At 45.6% G+C, this 21,305-nt stretch overlaps 1 protein-coding gene across 4 annotated transcripts in view; it reads right to left on the reverse strand.

The window, feature by feature from the left end:
* The window catches only part of HIPK2 (homeodomain interacting protein kinase 2), an 84,215-nt gene that overhangs the window by 28,770 nt on the left and 34,140 nt on the right, over window positions 1-21,305 (reverse strand). For 2 of the 4 annotated variants that reach the window (XM_042051298.1, XM_042051296.1), the window contains exons 2-5: window positions 4,985-5,108; window positions 2,778-2,897; window positions 2,011-2,097; window positions 738-922 (exon numbers count right to left, since the gene is read on the reverse strand). In XM_042051298.1, the coding sequence (XP_041907232.1) occupies window positions 738-922; window positions 2,011-2,097; window positions 2,778-2,897; window positions 4,985-5,108 (516 nt within the window). Of the gene's footprint in view, window positions 1-737; window positions 923-1,998; window positions 2,098-2,777; window positions 2,898-4,984; window positions 5,109-21,305 lie in introns of all 4 variants that reach the window. The other 2 variants (XM_042051297.1, XM_042051295.1) reach the window with 1 other exon arrangement.

Genomic DNA, 21,305 nt, shown 5'->3' on the forward strand with positions numbered 1-21,305 from the left:
CTCCACTAACGCCTGAGAAGCCTGTCCCTATGTGAACTGCACATGGGCAGTGGGCTGGGTGCAGGTATCCTACATCTCAGGCTGCTGTGCTCTGTAGTGCAGCCTTAGGAGAAGGGGCAGTCAGGCTTGAAGGAGTGACTTCTCCTCCTCTCCATCAGGCAGTGGAGCCCATCCCCATTCCACATGTGTCAGTTGAGGTCAGAGCGTGGTATTTAAGGTGACACAGGTGGACAACAATCAAGCTGAAAATTGAACTCTTTGTCCTGTTGCTTATGCTTGTAAAACAGCCTGCTGCAGAACAGCTCTTCCCTTAAAAAGCAAACAGCCCCAAGCTGACTCCTGGCATGATGGGAAGGTTCTAGGAGGAAGGGTTGACTCCCCACTGCAGATAAGGTTGATTACTCCAGTAACAATCAGGACTATATTACTTTGAAATAGACTGATACTTTCAGCACTAATTGCATAATTTCTTCTGCATTTTAATGCAAAAAAATGTAATTACTGAATATTTACATAATTAATGTAGCATACACTGCAGCGTTTTAAATGCCAAGCACCTACAACACAATTCTTGCAACCTTGAGTTGGCAATTGTCTTTTTTTTTAAACCAGGAAAAGATTAAAACTTAGGGATTAAACATCTTAACAAAGCCCCTCAGATACACTTGGTCTCCACCACAACCAGCTCTCCTCATCACCCCTCAATTCAAAACCCAAGGGGAACAAAAGCCACGTACTGTGTGCTGTGAGGGAAGTCGAGCAAGTGCGTCATGGTGACAAAAGGGTGGCTCAGAGTTTCAATGGGTGTTATCCTCTTATCCGCGTCTATCGTCAACATCTTCTTCAACAGATCTATGAACTCCCGCCGGTCTGCCTTTTCCACCAACATATCGCTTCCTTCCAAATCCGTTGTCATGTTTACCTAAAGGAGAAGGGACGGGAGTGAGCGCCAAAGGGAAAGAGCAGATGGTCAGGCCTCCAGCAAACTGTGTTTACTCTTCGTTGGAGCACATGCCCTGCGAGCCTCCCTGTCTAAAGGAGTAGCTGCTGAAGAGCCACGGCAGACTCCGTGGTGGCCACTCGTCTGGCTTGTGCACGTCACATCTCCAGACAGACTGTTAAGCGTTCAGCTCGCCTGGGTCAGTGGCTAATGAAACACTTAGTCACCCTCCACTGAGGATGAACAGCTTCCATGCTGTAGCAGGCAAGCTCTGATAATCAGAGTATTTATCATATGCTGTGCCATCAGATACTTATCTATGTGTCCTATGAGCAAAAAATATATAAAATACATAAAAATTGTCAGTAGGTTTATAAGAAACATCCCATTCATGTATCAGGTGCCAGGGAAAAAAAAGACTTATTACATTATTTCACGCTTTATCTAGTCTCCTCTGATTCCACTCCTCAGTTCCTGCCTGTTTACATGTTTACTTGCTACAATGTCTAAACCTTGCTAGCACAAACTCCAGTTTGGTGCTAGAGTTGGGCCAGTTTTGCACACTGGTTTGCTTGTCAGCACAAACTCCCATCACAGGAGTGGTTATGCTGGGATCAGCTCTCACAACCACATGGGACTGGCACAGTGAATTCGTACTTCTCATTGTTGCCCCAGCCAGCCACGGTTTACAGTGAGCACACTCTTCTGTGGCCATGGTGAATATTTCCACTGTCACCTTTAACAAATGGACATATTAAAACACAGAGAACTATGTGACTCGCCAGTGGTCGTACAGGAGAGCACTGGAGAGACAAGAGAAAATGCAGGATTTAAACACTCAGAGACATGCCTTAGCCACTTTCCAAGGCTGCTTTACTACAGCATACACGCCCCTGTGTGCAGTCACCCCCACAAAGCAGCACATAACAGCTAATTTGGTGGCATAACCCTGGTATTTTTCAGGAGCTGGCCCAAGAATAGGATACACAGAGAACTTATGTAATTCCCTTCTGTTAGTGTTGTTGGAAAGTATGTAAACAGTCTTGCTGGTTACTCACCAATGCTCTTACCTGTGCCATATCATCCAAACAGTTGAAAATATACTTTCTTGCTTCCTTCGACTTAATCCCCGTCTCTGCCTCATGATCATCTGGCGTCTGCTCAAAACAGGACACAGGCATTGACCAACACTGCCCTGCAACCAGCTGCAGATTATGTGCCACTTCCCATTTGTGCCTCATCGTGTCCTCATCAGAGACCATTGTGCCTCTCTTGCCTGACGAGACACCATTTACACGATCTCTGCCACAGTTATGTGACATCTTTTACACAAGGTGATTTATCTCTTCTCTTTCACTTCTGAGGGCCCTCCCAGCTGTGGTGGATCTCTTACATCCATCCCAGTGTGAGTTTCAGCATCCCATCCCAGCCAGAAGCTCACTGGCCTCTCTCCTTGGGGACAGCATGCAGCCAAACACGCTGGCACAGGACACTCAGGGCTCACTAGAGGTTTTGACTGTAGAATTAAAATGCTTGCCTTTTTTTTCCCCCCAAATGAGTTAGATATTAGAGCAATGTCTTCCCACTACACAACAATTCATTGACTACTGAGAGGGAGATTTCCAGGTCAGTTCTGGACCTAAATTTCCTACATTGCCATGCCAAGCAGGTGTATCATGGGCTCCAGATTTTGGGGATGGCGGTTTTACCTTGGGCAGTACTCCCCCTATGTCTGTGCCGCACTGCAAAAAGCAGAAACTTAGGCTGTGAAACTTAGGCTCTCCTCACTTCCAGCCAACAACCGCAAGGTAAAAGAAACACGGAAACATCTTCCTACCTTCAGCCTCCACAAGGGATATGGTGAGTCTGTATCCCTGTTGAAAAACCTCGTAGTCTTTGTCCCTGCACTTAACAAATACTCTGCTGGTAAGCCCTGCGTCTGTGAAATGTAGCGAATCTGTAAGAGAAGGATAAGAGATCACTGTTTGTCCTGTGAAGATCTCTGGAGGTCTTCCTTGAAGGAGTGCAGGAGGCATTTGAAACAAAACCCAGAAGATGTAGCACATAAATATACTTCACCCAAAAAACCTCAGTGCAAGGAATGAGAGGAAGAGAATTTCTGTATGGAATTCCCTTTGTTTATCACATACATCACTGGAAACTCACCCTTACAGTGCACTCCCACAAGGCCTAAGGATGAAAAGAGGAAAGTTCCAAAGTGTTTAGAGGTCAAAGAGAAGGACCCATGGAGCTATTTCAATGGGATGTCTCAACACTTTGCACCTTTTTATGTCACCCTCTCCTCTCCAGGAAGTAATTTCAACAATTTGATATTTGCTCTCTAACTTTTGCCGGTTTTCTTCCACCTGAGCACACAGCCTGTCCTAGGAGCAGTCTGAAGTTCCAACCAGAGGATTATGAAATGACTGCCTTTGAACCGAGGTGAAATATACACTCAAACCAACTGACGCCCTCATGGTATGGAAAGTACTTGTCTCTACCGACTACCTGACGTTATTTGGGTTGCATCCACAAGCATGACCTCATTGGCACCCACACAGCTAAAAGATACTCTATTTGTGTTTCCAGGATCTCAAACTTTTAATTATTTATAAAGGAGAAAGGGTCTGTGATTACACCACTGAAGACCGATGTCATGCACGCCTGGGGTGCCACACAAAACCTTAACCGTGGCACCTTCTGACTCCTGAAAGGCTTTGTTCTGCAAAATTGCTGCAAACTCTGCAAAACTACTAAAACCAGTCACTTACTCTAGAAAATTCTAGGGAAGAATGGAAAGTGTTTTTGAGAGAAGAAACAGAGGATAAAAACATTAAATAAATAAAGGCATGAAAAGCAGCCGTGGTTTCAATCACTTCCAAGCACTCAGGCCCCAGTTCACTGTGCATGGCTTCCTCAGCTCTGCAGCTCTTTAGGTCCTTCAGAGCTCACACCTCTGAGAGGCACCAGGATCCTGCCTGCTGCCCAGTGCCAGTGCTGCAGCCAGGGGCTAGGATCAGCCCCTATTCCCTTCCCAGTTGCCCAGGAGCTCTCGTCATACTTTACCAGAGGAAGCTTTGTGCTGGGCAGTTAAACTGGCCAGTAAGGTATGGTGATTTCTTTTTCAGCTGTGTGTTTTATGGCTTTTGGGGTGCAACAGGGAAGAGAATGAAATCTACTCTTCATGCTTGGTATGTGATTTTCAAACGCTTGTAAGTTTCTCAGCTACATCTGATTTCCTTTAGAGTCACTAATAGCCCTGCTCTTTGCTGCGAGTTATTTCCCCTGCCAAATTTTACCTTTAGAGCTCTGATTAAAAAAATACAAGTTTCAAAAGAAAAGTCAAGAAAACATTTCAGTATGTGAAAAACTTATTTATTATCCTGCCTTTTTTTTTCTATTTTAAAAATTTATTTCCTGAAAGAAAAAAGACTCTTTTCAGGCTGCAATTGCAGACAGCTAAGATCAGTCTGAAGAATACTATGGGAATGTAAAGTATCCTACAGCCCTGGCTCTAGCTGCTGCTGCATTATCGGTTTTAGGACTAAAAGGGCGTAAAAGCCTATAGGGAAAAAAGGGACGACAGCTTATATTAACTGGAAACCTACATCAATGCCAACATTCTCCTTCTTGTCATTGCTTTTAATATGCACTCTCATAAAAGGGGTTATGAAATGCAGCTGAGTTCATGCAGTTTCTTCTAACAAATAAGCCTTTATACAGCACTTGCTGTTACAGCAGAGAACGGGTGCCTGCTCTGCTCACTGAGGAGAGACATGTACAGAGCTCTCCTGTCAATGGCAGCGTTGACTCTTGATTGAGATTTCACTCAGGCGGTCAGGTCTTAAAAGCCAGCGTATCAAGCTGCACACTGGTTACCTGGAATAAATACCCCAGATGCATAATGACAAGGTTGACTTGGGAGAGCAAGAAACACACATCCGTCATTAGCAAAAGCGAAAAAGTTGGTATCTGTTCACTCTGACAAGAGAAGGGAAAAAGATGTGTGCACTTACCAGCACCCAGGGCAATATCCACACCCACCTGATCGTACTCCGAAGCTCCTGGGTACAAGGGCCAGCCCAAGAACAGCTCTGCAATGACACATCCCAATGACCACATATCGATTGCTTCACAAAAGGGTAAACCGAGGATGATTTCGGGGGCTCTGTGAAGGAAGAGGTCAGAAAACATCAGCAAGGGGAGCAGAGCCACTCGGCTAGCGTAGGGCAGCTGGTGCCCATCGTGACACTCGTGGAGCTGCTGCCAACAAGTGTCACTGCTCTGACAGAGCTGAGGGGCACCCTGATCACTGGCACAGTGCCTGCTAACCAAACATTAGTTGGTGAATATTTATCCTTGCAGAAGAGTCCTGTGGCCGTATATAGCCAAGAGACAGCCCTACATTTTGCAGTGTTCTGTAAAGCAGAGAACTACCACTGCTTTCATCCAGCAAGTGGGACTATGAAGGCACCCAATCAAGGCCCCCACTGGAGGCTCTCAGGCTCAGCTCGCTGTCCTGTGGAGAACTGTGCAGATCCCCTGCAGTGAAGCATCCTCTGTTCACACAGCTCCGTGGGTTCACAAACAGCCAGACATTAAATAATCATTACAGGACTGGTATAAAAGGATTACTGACTTTTTAAACAAATGGCTGTAACAATAAAATAGAGAAATAATGTAATTAGATCTATTAGACCTAAGCCTTTTCCTCAGGAGGAAGTAGCCAAGAAGCCTTCCTTTCCCAGTCTGTCCCAAGCACCTGATTAGATTTCCTTTTCCCTTTCAGCCCAAACAGCCAAAATGCACCAGCACTCTGGCTATGCATTTATTGCCAGCTCCAGGAGATGCCACCAAAGCACCTCTGCTCCCTCCCCTTCCAGGGGGAACCTGTCCCACTGCCTTGGGGTGGTTGGAATCCTTCTCCACTGATGCTGGAAAGGTCTTTAGGATGAGGTGAGACGAGATGAATCCTGACCTATGTGCCCCAAACACATAGGCATTTCAAAAACTTCTGTGTGAAAGAACCAAAAGTATTTTTCAAATACTGAAAACCTTATACACACAAACACCTTCCTTACTCTTCCCACCTCTGCCTAGATGTCCATATGCAGTTATGTGACACAGTTCTTATTTACACAAGGACCTCCTACAGCTTCTTTCCTGTTCTTCTTGCAACACTTCTAAAACCCCAGCTTCTGGTTTCAGGTGATGTAAAGCAGAAAGAATAACTTACTCTCCCACACTCCTCTAAAGAAAAAAAAAAGCAGAAGACAGATAAAAGAAAAAACATTGCTTTAAAACTTTCATCATTTCAAATATAGCCTTGGGATTTCTCAGGCCGTCATGCATATTTTGGGAATGCCTGGGGTTGGCTATTGAGCAAATCAAGTGCCACCATGCAAAGCTCGAAATAGGACCCATGGTTCCCAGTTTCCCATCTGTCATCAGGATAAGATCTGACACTAGTGAGATCATACTAAGGATTACCAATTGCAGTGGAAAGTATTATGTTTTAATCACGCCATTACACAGTCATGTCAAGACAAGTCTTTAGCCAAGAAACCAAGCAAAATAATAGTTTTTTTCCAAAGAAGCAAAGGCCCTGTAGCAAGAATCCATGCCCCATCTTCAGTCCACAAACTTCCCCAGTTTTGGGTGGACTTGTCATGACGAAAGTCCCAAACGATCTCTTCTCAAACCAGCAATGCAGAATGTAAAAATTACAATAAATTCTGGGATTTTTAAGTTAGAATTTTTTGTGTCATTTCCACAAAAAAACAAGTCAGAAACTTAAAAAGTGGCTACCTTAGCCCTTCTAGCTTCATCTGTGCTTGCCATTGCCATACCCTACTGTTCTCTAGTCCACTGTGACAAACTTTTTATTCTAACAGCAGTCTCTCCTCATGAACAAGGGGTTAATTTTCCTCTTTTCCTCCCTATTCCGTCATCCCATCATCCCTGTCATCCCTACACACTACTCGACACCTAGACAAAATGCAGAGAGAAAAAGACAGCTATGGTGACCTGAATCTCATTACTATGTAAATCCTGCATTCAAAGCCATCTGCCTCTCCCTGTCTGCCTTCCACATTGTGAACGAAATGTCCCTGGTCACTAATGAGAGCTCAGCCACGCATCGCCTGAACTTCAAATCCCTCCCACTAATTCAAGTGGAGGGGTGGACTATAGGGATATTCCCAACATGATTTTGTGAGGAAAACTCCCTGTTCATAAAAATCACTTGCACTGCTGTCATATGCAGCACACACCTCCTTCGCTCTCTCCCCACACTTATGCTGCCAACACCTTCAGACCCCTGAAAGAAGGGATGACCTAGAATTTGAGGTTCCAAAATCTCTAATTTTTTTTTTTTTTTTTCTCCTCAGTCTTTGGCTGTCCAGTGGGTTTTCCTTAAAGCTCCACTTTCGGGAGTGCAGCAATTAGGAGAGAATTTCTTTTTTACATGCGGAAGAAGCTTTCCATCTCTGCTATTGGGAAGAAAAGCACAAACCAATGTCCCTATCATTTAAACACACAAAATGCAACTAAACAGAACACCATTCATTCCATGAACTCTAACACTGGTGAGAATGCCTGTGAGAAGGGGCTAGATCGAGGTGATATGGTGCCCTATGTACACCAAAGCCAGCACTCGCTGGGGTTTTCTCCCAGCCTTCACATCATAATTGCGATTTTGCCATGGCGAGGGAGTGGCCCTAAGACAAAAAGATCTTGTTAACTTAATTAAGCAGTCATTAAGACACCTCAAGAACAACAGGTAGTGGACACCACACAGGCTTCCAGATTTTCAGCCAGCAGATACCTCCTGTTTGCTGTGTGAAAGAGGGAGCTGGAGTCATCAGGAGCAGTGCTCTGCCTGCTTGAGATGGCCAATGCCAAGCATTTTGGGGCAGGATGCTATGAGCTCTGCAACGAAATAACCTGTCCGCTGATAAAGTATCTTTGAACCTCTTCTGTGGTGGATATTGTTCTTTATGCTCAGTTATGGATGCATACATCCTTCTACACATAATATCTAACATGTGCAACTCCTCTCTTAACATAAGCATGTCATTTTTTTAAGACAAGGTGAGATCTTAATTTCCATCACATGTTGCGGCACAGAGTTCCACAGGCAACCTTCTGCTTTCAATAACATCTTAACTCAGCTGTTTAAAGCTTGATTTTCCTTCATCAGGTTTGAATTTGTCACCTCTCACTTCATGTTCATATAGACTGGTCTAGAGGTGAAGATGGAAGTGATTGAATCACCTGCCCTTTAACATAAGTTATTTTTGTATCTCTGCCCTGTTCTCCCATGCCTGCAGCAGCTTCTGGCTTCTCAGTGTACCATCCCATGGATGTTTCAATCCACTTCCACTGCCTGACCCTACAACTCCTCTTCCTGACATGACGGCTTGGAGACAGGCTGAACAGACCTAGAAAGAGTTAAACACAAGGATATTCCCCAGACTTATTTTCCACTATTTGCAGAATGCTTTTGCGTTGCAGTCTTCCCTAAGCTTAATATTTTGTTTGCTTTTGGAGTGACACGAGGCATTTCGGCAGATGTTTTATCTGGGAGATCCTCTGAGACATACAGTCCTTTCTCCAGAGAAGCTGCAGTTAATTTAGGACATAGAATTATGCAGAAATAGTTCATTTTTGTCTTCCGATGTTTACTGCCTTTCAGTACTGCACTGATCTGGCATAATATTTTCTGTAATCTAGATCAAGTCCTTTAAATGCTCCTCACTCTTTTCTGCAGCCTAACCTAAGCAAGTCTGTGATATCTGCATGCTTGAACACTTTGCTACTGGTCCAGCAGTTTTTACAGCTAATTAATACATTAAATAACTCTGGTCCTAAAATGTGCATGCAGTCCACAACTGACCCTTGTCTCCCTAAAAGCACTCAGATTTAACTCAGCAATTAAAATGGTGTAATTCTTCTTCCCAAAGGGAAAGAAAACAGTTTCCATGTCTTAACCAGTTCTTGTGTGGGATTTCTCCATTCTGCAGCTGCTAACACTATGTAACAAGGGAAGATGCCCTATTAAAGTGTGCGCATCCGAGTACTGCAATCATAAATCGGAAGGACGATTCACACGGCAGCAGATCCTCCTGAACAGCACCAAGATCTTCAGCAGATCTCTCCATGGCTGAACAGGGAATTATTTTCTGTACTAACAATACAGGTTTTTTAACACAGGCTCACCAAACTTTTCGATTGTGGTGAGGATCTTGTCTGACAGCACACAATGGAGCCAGCTGCCAGATACCTCAAGACGTGCAAGAACATCCCCATTTCCCGCTCTCCGCCCATTTCTTGGCTGTGCATCTGCAACACTCTTGGCACAGTAATTCCTGCCTCCAGTTCAAGACACACAGAAGGAAAACAGAAAACTTTGCCCTCCTGTCCTTCCTCTCCCACGAGCTACCCTCGATGTCTTCCAACAAAAGGCACTCCCCTCCTGCATGCACAGGCACAACCTGTTCTACAGCTCACACAGATCTCACCAGCATAGACCAAGGGTTTAGAAACCACTTGCCACCAGCCTGGGAAAGACTGAAGAGCCCTGCCAAGAGCCTCTGTCTCCAGGATAAAAGCAGCCATCCCATCCCCACTTCCCACATCTCCTACCCCTTTCTGACCAAATTACTTGCCTGGACAGCGAAGTGTGACCTGCTCCTCAGCTCAGCAGTGGGTCCAGTCAGTCCCCCATCCTTTGCAGCCCAGCTTGAGTGTGCCTGTGTACACCACAGAGCTGCTGGTGATGGTGCCCCAGGGCGCCAGGGTCCCCGTGCTGGCAGCACCCGCAGGTCCCCAGAGGCACAAGTGCCATCTCATCATTTGCTTGCACCACACACACGACCCCGTCCTGCTTTCAGGCCTGCTGCTGGCAGAGTATTTACTTTAGCAACCCTGCTTTGTGGCAGGGTAATTTCATTGTCTGGTGTTTCTGTCAGGAAAATTAATTACCAGTCTAGCTCGCTGGCTTTTTCACCCACACATCACAGGACATTAAAAACAAATGCCAAAAAAATTAATTTCCACAGACTGGGATTCAGAGAGCTGGGCTCTTTCTGAATTTTAAAACTTCCCTGCAAACTGCCCTCCTCAGGGATAATTTACCACCCCTGGTAGGGTCCCATGGCCAAGCGTGATAGTCTCAGCAGAGTCCTTCATGGACAAGTATACATATCAGACAAAAATATAACTCAAAACTTGATACTTGCTGGCATGCTGAGCAGAGAGTGCTCCTGCTCCAGAAGAAGGTTGGGGCCAGCTGCAGGCAGCGCAGACAGACCTACAGTGAAGATGTCTCTGAGCTGGTACACACAGCTCCTGTCTTGCTCTACCTGCTCGTCTCACCTGCTAAAGCCTGAATTCCTGGAAGCAGGAGATTGCACATCTCCGCTCAGAACACCCTGGGCAGAGGCAGAGAGGCAGGAGCTGAGCTCCTCTGCCAGAGCAGGGATGCACTGACCAGCTGCATGCCCGGGGCTTCTTCACCCCACTCAGGGCTTGTGCTCTCCTAGGCACCAAGATACCACTTGTGAGGACGAAGAGCTGCATCCTGTGTGTCTTACAAAGGGGTTTTTATTCAAGTGATGGAGCTTTATCCTCCTCTCAGATGAACCTTTTCTTTGGCATCTCTATGGACTCCTTCTCATACCTGCTCACTTGTATTTTGTGGCGGTGTCCACCTTTTACTGCCATGTACTGTAGAATGCAGAGTACCCTTAATTCTTAGGTAATGGAGGTGGAATGCACACAGAATCTTTTTTTTGTTCCTCTGTACCTCTCAGACTCCAAATCATTTCTTAAATGAAGGGATGTAAAAGGAGACAGGCCCATATTCTGGAAGTAAAAGGTTACAGTTGCTATTTCCCTCACCCCTCCACCTCTCCACTCACACCGACACCCGGAAGGGATGCAGACATCAAATATGGATGACCCTCAGACTAAGGCCATCCTCTGCTCCAGGGCTGGGCATCAGCAGACTTTGTGTCTGTGATAAAGGCAGCCACCATGGCCAGAGCTTAACATCCCTACAAGCACCAACAGCTCCTGCTTGCTCACTCCCCATCCCATGCAGCTCCAGGCCCCACTTGTGTCACTCAGCAGGGAAATGCTGGGCTCATCCTCACTGCTGGCCTCACGGCAGGACTCGTGCTTTTCTCCTGCATCCCTGAGCAAGGGACAGCCCTGGGAGTCAAGACTCACTCCAGACTATGCAGGCACATCATGCCTTTCAGATTCCAGCATCAAGTTCCAACCATGGAGAGGCCAGTCAGCACAGGATTATTCCTGAGGGAGGGAAAGGACCCCTGAGGAATGCCACCCAATTGGTCACAGTATACTGTCTGCCCACAAAGATGTGTTGGTTTGAGTGATAAGGAAGGACAGTGCCTCCAGAGGACCTTCTAGCAGGCTCTGTATTTCACAGGTCAAACACAGGTACACCTGGTTTCTGGGAAGGACTGTGGGTGTAGCCAGAGCCATTTTCAGGGCTGCCAGACCACCTGTACAACCAGCACTAGAGGGGAGCTCCAACACTGCACTGCTCACATTGCCCTTGCCCATCCCTCAGGATTAGTCTGCAACACTTCAAAAAATATCTGAATCAACTCAAAGGACTGGAAGCTGGATCCACTCAGCCCTCGGTGATGGTTTATGTTACAGGACATAAATATATACTGGAGGCTGGTAACCAGTGAGGTACCGCAGGGGTTTATCCAGGAGAGCCATGGTGTCCACGACAGCAGCCTGCTCCTCCACCTCTGACACATGGAGAAAATGGTGCCAGGCTCTTCCCTCAGATCGGTAGCAGAAGGCAGAGATGACAGACAAACTGAAACAGGAGAGGATCCCTCTGGGAAAACACCTCCACGGTGTGGATAAATGAACCACCAGCACAGGCTGCCCTGAGGGACTCTGCCGTTGCTATCCTTGAAGGCTTTTAAGGCCCAGCAAAACAAAGTCCTGATCTTGATCTCATGGCAGACCCTACCTTGACTATCAGGTGGGACTAAGTGACCTCCCAAGGCCCCCTGTCACCTGAACTTCTCTAACTCTGTAAGGTCCAGTAACCATACAATTCTCAATAGGAAGGTCACCACGATTCTCCTACACACAGGCAAAATCCTACACAGCTGGGAGTGTCTCAGGTGGTACAGGCGCAGGTCCCAGGGTGTTTTAATCAAGTGTACATACACACAGTTCTGTCTTTTAAAAACAGAGAGCAAGTTACACAACAATTACTTCTGAACTTGACTGGTGTAATTATCAACCGAGTCTCGTGAGCCTCTCACTGCTAGCTAAGGGTATTTAATAGCAAATAAATCATAGAAGCAGACTAGACTACCCACCCCTGGACACTGCTCATGTTCCACCAGGGTGCTGACTGGGAAGGATGAAAATACTCCAGAGGATGGTGTCAGAGGTGGACCAGGCTAACCTGGAGCTCAGGGAAGTCACCCACTCCCTCTCTGCCCTGATCCTGGGCCATTCAAGCAATGCCTGTGTCACTCCTGGCAAGCTTTCAGCTAGCCTGTCTCAGAGACCTCCCATGGTGGAGCATCCATAAACTCTGCTGTGCCCCAAAGGACCTCACCCCTTGTAATTTTAAGGAATAATACAGCTGTGCATAGCTAACTTTATGTCGTGCTTAATTACAACTTGTTGTCAATCTGGCATCTATGTAATACATATGGAAAAACATAATTTAATGCATCTCACTTGACTTTGCCTATACCTGGCTTTCTGCCAGGCTGCACCTCCTCCCTCTCCTCACTCTGCCTTGGCCTCAGCACATACTCAGTACCTATAACCTTGTCTCTTTTCCTCTCTTGCTCACTGTGTCAGTCTCTTTTTTCCACTCCATCTTTTCTGCTCTCTTCCCACACTTAATATGGACAGCCCCCACAGGAACCCCCTAGCCCTGTGAAGGGGGTGCACACCCCGCACCTGGAAACTCAACCCATGCTGCCATGGGTTTGAATCCATCTTTAAAACTGGCGAGTCACACAGACACATCTCAGGCACTCCAATAGGATCCCCCTGCTCGCTGCCACCATCCACAAGGCTCTTGGAAAAAGCAATTTCCATAGGTTAATCCTGGAAGACTTTCAAGTAAACCACACTTACATATCAAGCACTTGCCATCCCTATGCACCTTTCTTGGGATTAAGAAAGCTGAATTCAGCCATGAACAAAGCCTGGGTTTGAATGGGGAGGGAGGGGTCCCTGCTGGGAGGCTCTGCACCTCTCTGCTCTCCTATATACATTGCACATACACACTTCATTTAGGTTAGGGCCTTAAAGAAAACCTCCTGTTCTCTTCAGCAAGAGCATGTGAGCAAATAAATGACTGAAACCCAGAGCTGGAGAAGGCAGTGCAGCTGTTTGTGGAAGCAAGACAAAAGATTTAGAAACACTTGCTTTTTTTCCCCCTTCTCCCATGTCAGGCTGTTTACAGAAACCAAGGGATGAAATTTTGCAGACAAAACCACTGAGAGCAGCCTGTCAGTCTCGAAGGGAAGGAGAAAGGGAGGGAGAGGGAGAGGGAGGGGAGCGTAGGCTTCTTTCAGGATTATGGATCATTGCTAAATTGCTCTATCAATTATTAAACCCATCACTCAAAGCGCAGTAACCAAAATATAGCAGATAAAGCCTTTCTCATCCACTCTCTACCAGCTGCTCTCCTCCTCCTAAAGCCAGAGGGGAATGAAAATTCCCATAGTTTATATTTTATAAAGATCATTTTCCCTGTGCCTTGAAAATAAAAGATTTTCTGGACAAGGTACAGTAGAACCGAGCCCGCGGCGGGAAGATATTAAAGGAGGAATTGCCCTTTTGACTAACAGACCCAAGGAATAAAACAAAATCTCTCCAATCAATGTGATTTCTTAACATTGACAGGTTAAAACATTTGTCTGTGACTAAATGAAGAGGCAGGCCTCAGCCATCAATAGCTGTTAGTTGCTGTTTGCTCTTTGCCACTGCTGCTGAACAGATCTGAAATCAACAGCAGGGTGGGCACGGTCCCAGGAAAGGACAGGACAAAGGGGCACGAGGCACCTGGTCTGGCCAGTGGCTCTGTGGAGAGGGAAACTGCAACCATGCATCCAGGGTGGGACAGGAAGCCCTGGGTGAGCAGTGCTGAGAAAGAAACACACAGGGAGGACGATCGTGACCTGACATCCAGCTGGAAAGGCTTCCACGTGACTACCAGGGTCTGGATGGGCGATAGTTTTTAGCAGCACCACATGCACTTGCTGGAAGCATTTACCGTACGCACCATCTGAAGCAAATACATGCCTGAGTCCTGGCAAGGGCCTGGCTGCAACTCAGGTAAAACATGCACTGAAGTGTTTTACTGAACCTGAATCCCCTAGCAAGTCCTTGCCATGATTGAGCTGGAAATCATAAAAGGCAAAAAAATGCTATTAAACCAAATAATGAAAAAGAAAGCCAGGCCTTGGGTTTGACCAAGAGCCTGCTAAGCTTGTCCCAGCCAAGCATCTTTGTACATCCCTGGAGGAAGCCCTACTGGACTCACCACAATCATACTCACCTCTTTGGAATCAGAAATGCAGGACTCCATAAACTCGAGAGGAGGTGCACAACAGGGAGCACCAGGACCATCGCCCCGGGGGTTGGCAGCTCCACACTGAGCCAGAAGCACAGAGGCAGCACAGGGGGTGATGCAATAACAGCTACATTCAGCACAGAGTGACCTCTGGTTGTTCTCCCCAACAACGGGCCATGCATGGGGGGAGGGCTGGGGCTTTCCCAGGTTATGGAAGAAATCAGAGAATAGAAAAATCATAATTTGAACACAAAAGCCCTATCCATGCCAGGCAGTGAATGGATGAGCCGCAACGTATTGGGTGCAGCAATCCCCTGAAGGAGGCGTCTGATCAAGAGGGGAAGAATGCCAATTATGTGCTCCCATTCATGCCACTGCAATGAGAGCATAATTCTGACTCTGCTTTCTGACCCGCAATATGCAATTTATGCAAATCCAAGCTGTTCTCGCTTCCCTCAGAGCCAAGTGTCCACCAATGCCAGAGCTGGCTCTAACTTTTTGTTTTCCTTTTCAAATCTATTGTTTTCACTGCTGAATATTTAAGACCTTTTGTTGTTGCTGTTGCATTTCTTTGGAAATGAAATAATAATTGAAAAAATCCCACAGCACACAGAAACAAACAAAAGTTGACTTCTCCTCTCTCCAGCCATTCTGCCAAGCTCAGTTCCATCCCAACCCCTTATCATTCCAGCCCAGAGCCTTGCCACATATTGGCCAAGTGAAGCTTGTGTGTGATCTGCAACGATCCTGACACTTTTGTTCACAGCAAATACTGAAAGTTGCACCAAGCTGTATGGTGGTTTTATAGGATTAGCCCAAATACTGAGCCAACTGACGATATAAGGCTCCAAACCATTTCTATCCCTGGCAAACACGGATACGAACCAGACTCAGGCCATGATCCTAAGATTGGCTTCACAGAACAAGTAGCAGGTCTGAGGCTAAAAATATCAGATTACTGCAGCCTTTCTTTATTTTTTTTTTCCTTTTTTTACTCATGTCTACTGGCTGCCTTTTTTTTTTTTTTATAATTAGAAAAAGACAAAGACAAAAATAAAGTACTTATCCTGCCTGCTCCTTGGAGAAAGGAGCATTGCCCTTTACTTATCTCTGAAGAGCCACACAGATTTAATATTATTATTAGCCGCAACTATTTGTATTTCTGTAGCACACAGAAGTCCCGGCAGAGCCCAGAGCCTCACAATGCTAGATGCTAAAACACGCCGTGCTAAGGGACTGTGTCTGCTCCAGAGAATGGATGATCTAAGACGATGTGTGGTGACAGGGGAACAGATTGGTGGAGCAGTTCGCCCAAGATCATACAGTGAGAGCACAGCAAAGCCAAGAAAAGAAGCGGGGTCCTTGTGAACAGCGTGCCCTATCTATCAGACCACGTCTTCTACTTTCTTATACCAGGGAACAACAACAATAATACACAGATTTGAAGGGTCCTTCAAAAGAGAGGGGTATTACCGAGGTAAGGCAGATTTTAGGTCAAAATGACCTGTAGATGTCACCCAGCAAGACAGCAGCCATGCTGGGAACAGCTCATGAAATCCAAGGCCCACTTTTAAGCCCTGCCTGGTGACTCACAGCACCCTGCCTACGCTCTGAGGACCTGCTTGGTCCACACAAAAGTTCAAGGAAAAGCCTGGGAATGTGTGCTCATCTGCACATGGAGATACACATGGCAGGGAACAGCAGGGACACCTCGGAGCTGCCCCAGTTGGCCATTCCTGCTGCAGAGAGTCAAAAATTTCCACTTCCAACTCAAGTCCTACTTGAGTCAGCACAGCCGGCAGAGCAGGTGACAACAGCCCCCTGTACAAGCAGCGGGGCACAGCACAGATTGCAGAAACACAAACCCACTCTGAATTTAATCTATTTTTATTACATTTATATTAGGGCTAACATCTGGAAGTGTTAAGTAGAGCCCTACTGTACTGCAAAAAAATGTATGAAAACAGTCCTTGCACTAAAAAACTTGCAACCTAATTTGGGATCCCTCATCACCCTGGAAATAAAAGCTCTGGGACTTGCTGCTCAGCATCTGCTAAGACAGGACTGCAACCAAGCCTGAACAAAACGCAATCCCTGACCCACTGGGGTGACCACTATGAGTCTACATCCTGCAGCTACCATATTTTAGGGCCAAAGACTGCAATTGCTCCCTTGTCCAGAGATGGAAGAGGGCCCTTGTAGCTGTAGCAGAGGAACAGCTCTGACTTTACCGGTTAATGCCACACATCTTAGTGGAGCTGGACAGAAAACCAGGATACAAGCAAGAACGCAAGTGTGGTGTGCAAATAGTCCCAAAGGAACCATGGTGCTTGCGGGAAGAACGGCACCACTTCAGAAGAAAGACTTTTAAAACAAAGTCTTCTGCAAAGTTAAGTTCATTCTTTATTTAAAACCATCATATGGAAAATTCAATTGTTCTCTAATGCGTCTCTGTACCAAACCAGGAGCCTAAATTCAATCATTAAAGTGTGAAGCTGATGAATTTAAATCTATAGTAAGTGCAAATTTCAACACAATTTTAAGTAAGGAGTCGCTCCCAACACCTTCATAACATGTCAACACATAGTCATATATCTGTTTCTGGGACTCTTCAAATGTCTCCTTTTACTGTTTCATTTTTTTCTTGCCAAAACAAATTCTGAAAGCTATCCCAATGTTCTGAAAAAATATAAACATTTTCCGCATGTTAAAATCTAAGGTGGCCATGACAGAAATTTTAGAGAGACAAATTTTGCAGGGGAAAAAAAAAAATCATACAAAAGAAGCTTTTTGCTATACACAACGGGAATCTGAACTGATTCCCATCTGATTAATTTGAACTTCTAATTTGTCCTTGGATCACACTGCAGTACGGATGTCATTTTTTAATTTCACTGTTTTGTAAGTAGCCAGTACTGTCCTTGTAAAGGGCGAAGAAATCCCCACATATCAGGAATGCTTTTGGCTGAGAGGAAGTTTAGTAATTACTCCAGAGAAATAAATACAACAATCAAAAGTACTTCCCAGGACATGAAGGCATAGATCCACCCTTTCTTGAAAGAAGGGGCTGTCTTACATATACATTCCTATCTTCAATTATCATGACTGCCTGTAACCATTTAGCTCTCTGTTAAGTCAACTGCAGGGTTCAAGAACATTTCCTGGCATTCTTCACATTCTTTTTACATGTTGCAATTTTATCTGGTGTGTATCATATGCTTCCCCCCAAAAGGCCTGAACCGAATGCTCTTCCTCCTCACAGAGGAGTTTGGGCTTCGTAAACTTGACTGCAGCTCTCAGAAACCTCATCACGTGAGAGCTGCGTTAGAAATCAGTGAAAACAGAGCAGGTTTGGCTTTGAGAGGTAAAACCACTGTACGCTCAAGCAGCAGGGGATGCAAATGGACCAACGCCTCCCCTTAAAGACATCTTCATCCAGTTCTAAGCCTGTGAATTTACTGCCCCAATGTCTCGGAGCTTCCCTGTGCCTCCATCCAAAAATCTTAGGGTACGTTTCGTTAGCTTTACTGCACCCTTCCACAGCTCTATCCCTGCAGCTCACCCGACACCCATTTCAGGTGAGGAAAGCTGTCATTTTGGTTTAACTGGGGCTTTGACAGAGCTGATGCCCACACTGGGCAGGAGCCTCCAGCTGGATGGGGGCAGAATAGAAGGGCCCTGCATGAGGGGCAGCTCACTGCCCACCTGTGATTTACTACCAGCACAACGCACTATTTAGGGTGTAATAATAAGGTGGTACACGGGTGCTTTACCAACAAACAAGATGGGGAAGGGAATAACTGTATTTCCCCTGTTGTTCTAAGGGGAGGTTCACCAAAAGGTTAGCGAGAAAACAATGCAGGCCCATCGATCACCGGGACAGCTACCCTAGAAAGGTTACCCCGTGTTCCTGCCTCATTTTTCACATCTATAATTACCCTGCCGCTTCTCCTCGCATCCCACCCATCGCCTGGCAGCAAATGCCAACCACCACTGCTTTATTAATTATGTATTTTGCTCACGCCCATTGTCGCCGCCCCCCCAAGATGCTACAGTGGCTGCAGGATTAAGCAGTACGACTTCTGTGATCTCCGCAGGGTGGTGTGGCCAGGGAAAAGGAGCTTGAGGGCTTTCCTGTTTTTCCTTCACCAGATAGGGGAAGCTACCAGCTCCATACCCCATTGAGGTGGGATGGAGGTGGGAGGGAAGCAGCTCTTTACATCTGCCCTGCGAGAGAGAGAAGCAATGTAGGGGCATATGAGGGAAGACTGCTTCCATTCATGAAGGGCTCAGATTTCTCTTGGATCTTCATCCAACTGAAACAAAATGCCAATATTGCTGAACATACTTAGCACCTCCTAAAGTGCAATCCTACTCTGAACAGTGCCTGCCTAAAAACAGCAACGCCAGGCACCTTGTTTACTGTGTCTTCCTGATGCCCGATTGGAACGTCTCAGTTTAAAAGGAAAAAGAGGAAAAAAAGAGTAATTTTTCTATCTACCAGCCCAGCAAACCCAACCACAGCTTCAAGAACCACTCTGGATTCATTTCTTGCATATTTATGCACACAGACACGAGCAGCCAAATTAAGAGTTATGCAGAGATGGGCAGGGGAAGTGCAAGGCAATGATTTGAAGACAACAAATTTGCAGGGAACTCGATATGTTTCTACTCAAAGTACAGCATCACGTTTCTGATTCAGGGGAGCCTGAGGTTTTTTTTTTTTTGCTTTGAGGAAACCTAAAATAGCCTCCTTTGAGAACATGCATTCTGTAATCACCACTTCATCCTTCTGCAGTATTTCTGGATCCAGGCTTTTAAGTTGTAGAATAATAGTAAATATGCATAAAATAGGGAAAACTTCTGCTTGATTGAGAAGTATTTTCTGTTCTTCCTTTTATTCTATCCCACCAGAAACTACAATTAATTTATGCTCTAGCAATACTAAAATAATTATTTTCTAATTGTAACCATATCTACAATAGAAGTCAGGATTGATGGAAAATGGAATAGAAAAAAAAATTGCTGACAAAAGCAAGAAGACTGCATGACAAAAGCTAGCACAACACAGAGTTGCATGTGTGTCTTGTTTTGGGCCCCAGAGAAGTTCACACCCATTGAATGGTAATGAAAAGAGAAACACCCTGGAAAAGCTAGTAGGAGTAGACTCAAGAGGAAATTAAATAAAGAATTTCTCTTGAGAAAAAAACCTAGAGTGAAAGCTTTTGCAGTCTTTGATGCTGTTGAGCTTGGAGATGCACACTTTAGGATCCTGATAGCAAAGTGTGCATCACTGCTTGTGAAAGCACAAGTAGGATCCAGAAAAACCAAGAAGGTATAGTACTCCTTCACACTGCCAAGAAAAACCAAAAGCATGGCACCTGCCGACCTGCTGCCCTTTGAGGCTAATTCACTGTGTCAAATGTGCTCCACAACACATCCCTGAGACTGGAGGTGATCCAGGCACCCTGCCAGACTTTGTTGATGGCTGAAAGCAAGGGAAAACCCACCAGAAGCACTGGCTTTTTGCATTGATGCCCATCCCGCACACAGAGGAGGCATGGGTGGCTCCTGACCAGAAGTCAGAGTTACCATCAGCAGAAAACCCCTATCACAGAGCTTATTTGAATGCAAGAGAGTGAAAGCCACCTACACTCTCCATCCACACCCCTTGTGCTGACTTCTACAGTCAGGCCTGGTTTATAGTGATCTTCTTTCTTCCAGTGGAGAGGGACAGTGTTAGTGCAGTGCTCACCACTCCCTGAATCCCTAAGGCAATGCTGATTCGCCATGTGAGTGTGAGGACTGACATTGTGCCCATGTATGGTTTGCTGGACTAAGAGGGGAGAGAGCCCTCAAGAGTGACCAGGAGATAACTAAAGCTTCTGGTTTTGACACTGCCTGCGAGATCCTCAGGGACATCAGGAGAAGAAAAGGAAATGCCTTTATTGTGTTTTCAGGGCAATTTATGAGAAAATGTTTCTATCTCATGCATGGTCAATTTTAAAAAATCTAAAATTCAACGATGGGAATTTTGTTGCTCTCCTCATTAAGCCCATTTACAGTTCTTTCAGGTCAATGGTTTAGCCATGAGCTGGGGCATATGTGCTTGGGAACATCTCTTGGTTGTTTCTTTGAATTCCATTGTTTAACTACTTGTTACAGAAACAAAGAACAATCAACAGCATGGTACAGAGCCACATGCTCTGGAGTGGAGCAGCAGCCACAGACCCTTCAGAATTGAGATGGGTCTTCTGAGGATCCATCTCACTCACTTTTAGAAAAATCCCTGCTTTCCCACTTTTCCCTGAAGCAGCAAGCTAGATGAGGGAAGGATTAATTAGCTGATGTTTCTAAAGCTCTTTGAAGATGAAAAGTGTTATTTTTATTTTCAGGTCTCACCAAATGAAAAAAAAATCAAAAAAGAAAAGGCCAGAGAAAAACTTCTGCTGTTTCCTACAGAGAGAGGTCTCAGGACTGAGCTCCTGTACAGAGACACTCCTCCAACATCATGTATGAACTGGCAAGCCAACACCACAGCCCTACCTCTGGGCCATGCATTAACAGGGGCTCTGCCTATAACAGGCCCAGCTGCCTATTTTCATGGAACATGTAGGACTCAATACCACTGAGACCTCTCTCCCTGCATCAAATTTGCTGAATTTGTTCACCAGATTCAAAAACTAAGAGGAACACAGCAGCAGTGTGATCACACACACCTCATTTCCTTAGAAAAGCAGACTAAAAGCAAATGAGGAAGGCCCT

The sequence above is a fragment of the Corvus kubaryi genome, unplaced genomic scaffold, assembly GCF_017639235.1.
Source record: "Corvus kubaryi isolate FWS band 111438036 unplaced genomic scaffold, C.kubaryi_AGA036_p1.0 74, whole genome shotgun sequence".
NCBI classification, from domain to species: Eukaryota; Metazoa; Chordata; class Aves; order Passeriformes; family Corvidae; genus Corvus; species Corvus kubaryi.